The sequence below is a fragment of the Echinops telfairi genome, unplaced genomic scaffold (assembly GCF_000313985.2).
Source record: "Echinops telfairi isolate 266 unplaced genomic scaffold, ASM31398v2 ScPeMD7_6;HRSCAF=24_1, whole genome shotgun sequence".
NCBI classification, from domain to species: Eukaryota; Metazoa; Chordata; class Mammalia; order Afrosoricida; family Tenrecidae; genus Echinops; species Echinops telfairi.
Window position 1 is genome coordinate 16836763 of NW_022103903.1, and position 1116 is coordinate 16837878.

The window sequence follows — 1116 nt, forward strand, 5'->3', positions numbered from 1 at the left end:
AATTCCTCCTTGTTTCTAACATTTGTACTCCAAAATTCAATAAACGTAAATGATCTCTTTGCATATTTTATCATTTTCATACTGAAGATATTGGTAGAATTTTAAAATTTCCTTATTTTTAGATTTGTTAGTTGGAGTAATAGTTATATTGATTGGATTCCCTAAAGGCTGATAGATACAATTTTATCACAACCAGTATTATACTTAAAAAAGAGAGATCTTTTTGGGGGGTGTGGGGCACAGAGAGAAAGTTTATTTGGTGGCTGCTGCTGGCCCGCATTATTTCAAGAGAGACAAGATTGGAGAGGTGCTTTGACAGTGAGGAGGTCTTGGGATGACATGCAGTCAGTCTCACATGGGAAAAGGCACAGGGCTCCGGGGACACAGGAAGGTCTGTCCTCGGCCATTCAGCACCATGTGGACGAACTCTTCATAGTCGATGCAGCCATTGCTGTGTTTAGGCCCTGCCACCAGCACCTCTACTTCTTCCTCTGTCATCTTCTCGCACAGTGTGACAAGGACATGCCTGAACTCAGCCCCTATGAGGGTGCCATTCCCTTCCTTGTCAAACATCTGAAGGCCTTCAACATAATCCTCCCAGGTGCCCTGGCCCCTGTCCTTGGCCACAGTCTCCAGCATGGGTAGGAAATGCTCAAAATCCAGCACCTTTACATTCCTTTCACCACTCATGGGGCTCCCTAGGACTTTCAGCACCTCAGTATTGATTGGGTTTTGGCCCAGGGAGCTCATCACATCTCCACATTGGCTGTATAGATAGATTTTAAAATGTCCCTGTGGCATTGAAGGCAATGTCATTCCTTCTAATTGTGTCATTCCTTACAGATTCCCAGCATGTTCACATTCTGACATATTCCTGACATAGTAAACCATGTGATTTTCTGATACAACATGATCATTACCAGTCCATTTCAGCTCACCCACACCTAGAAACACATCTTTTTTTTTGTTGTTGTTATTAATTTTTAATTGTTTTATTAGGGACTCATACAACTCATCACAATCCATACATACATCAGTTGTGTAAAGCACATTTGTACATTCATTGCCCTCATTCTCAAAACATTTGCTCTCCACTTAAGCCCCCGGTTAGGTCCT

General features: G+C 42.4%; 1 protein-coding gene across 1 annotated transcript; it reads right to left on the bottom strand.

The window, feature by feature from the left end:
* Positions 1 to 351: 351 nt before the first annotated feature.
* LOC101654102 (myosin light polypeptide 6-like) lies at positions 352 to 834 on the bottom strand. The gene has a single exon (XM_004706509.3). The coding sequence runs from the start codon at positions 832 to 834 to the stop codon at positions 352 to 354; it is 483 nt and encodes a 160-aa protein (XP_004706566.3).
* Positions 835 to 1116: the final 282 nt, after the last annotated feature.

Bases quoted from the DNA above. Each gene is read 5' to 3' on its own strand.
- LOC101654102 (XM_004706509.3), bottom strand. From the start codon at position 834: ATGACACAATTAGAAGGAATGACATTGCCTTCAATGCCACAGGGACAT.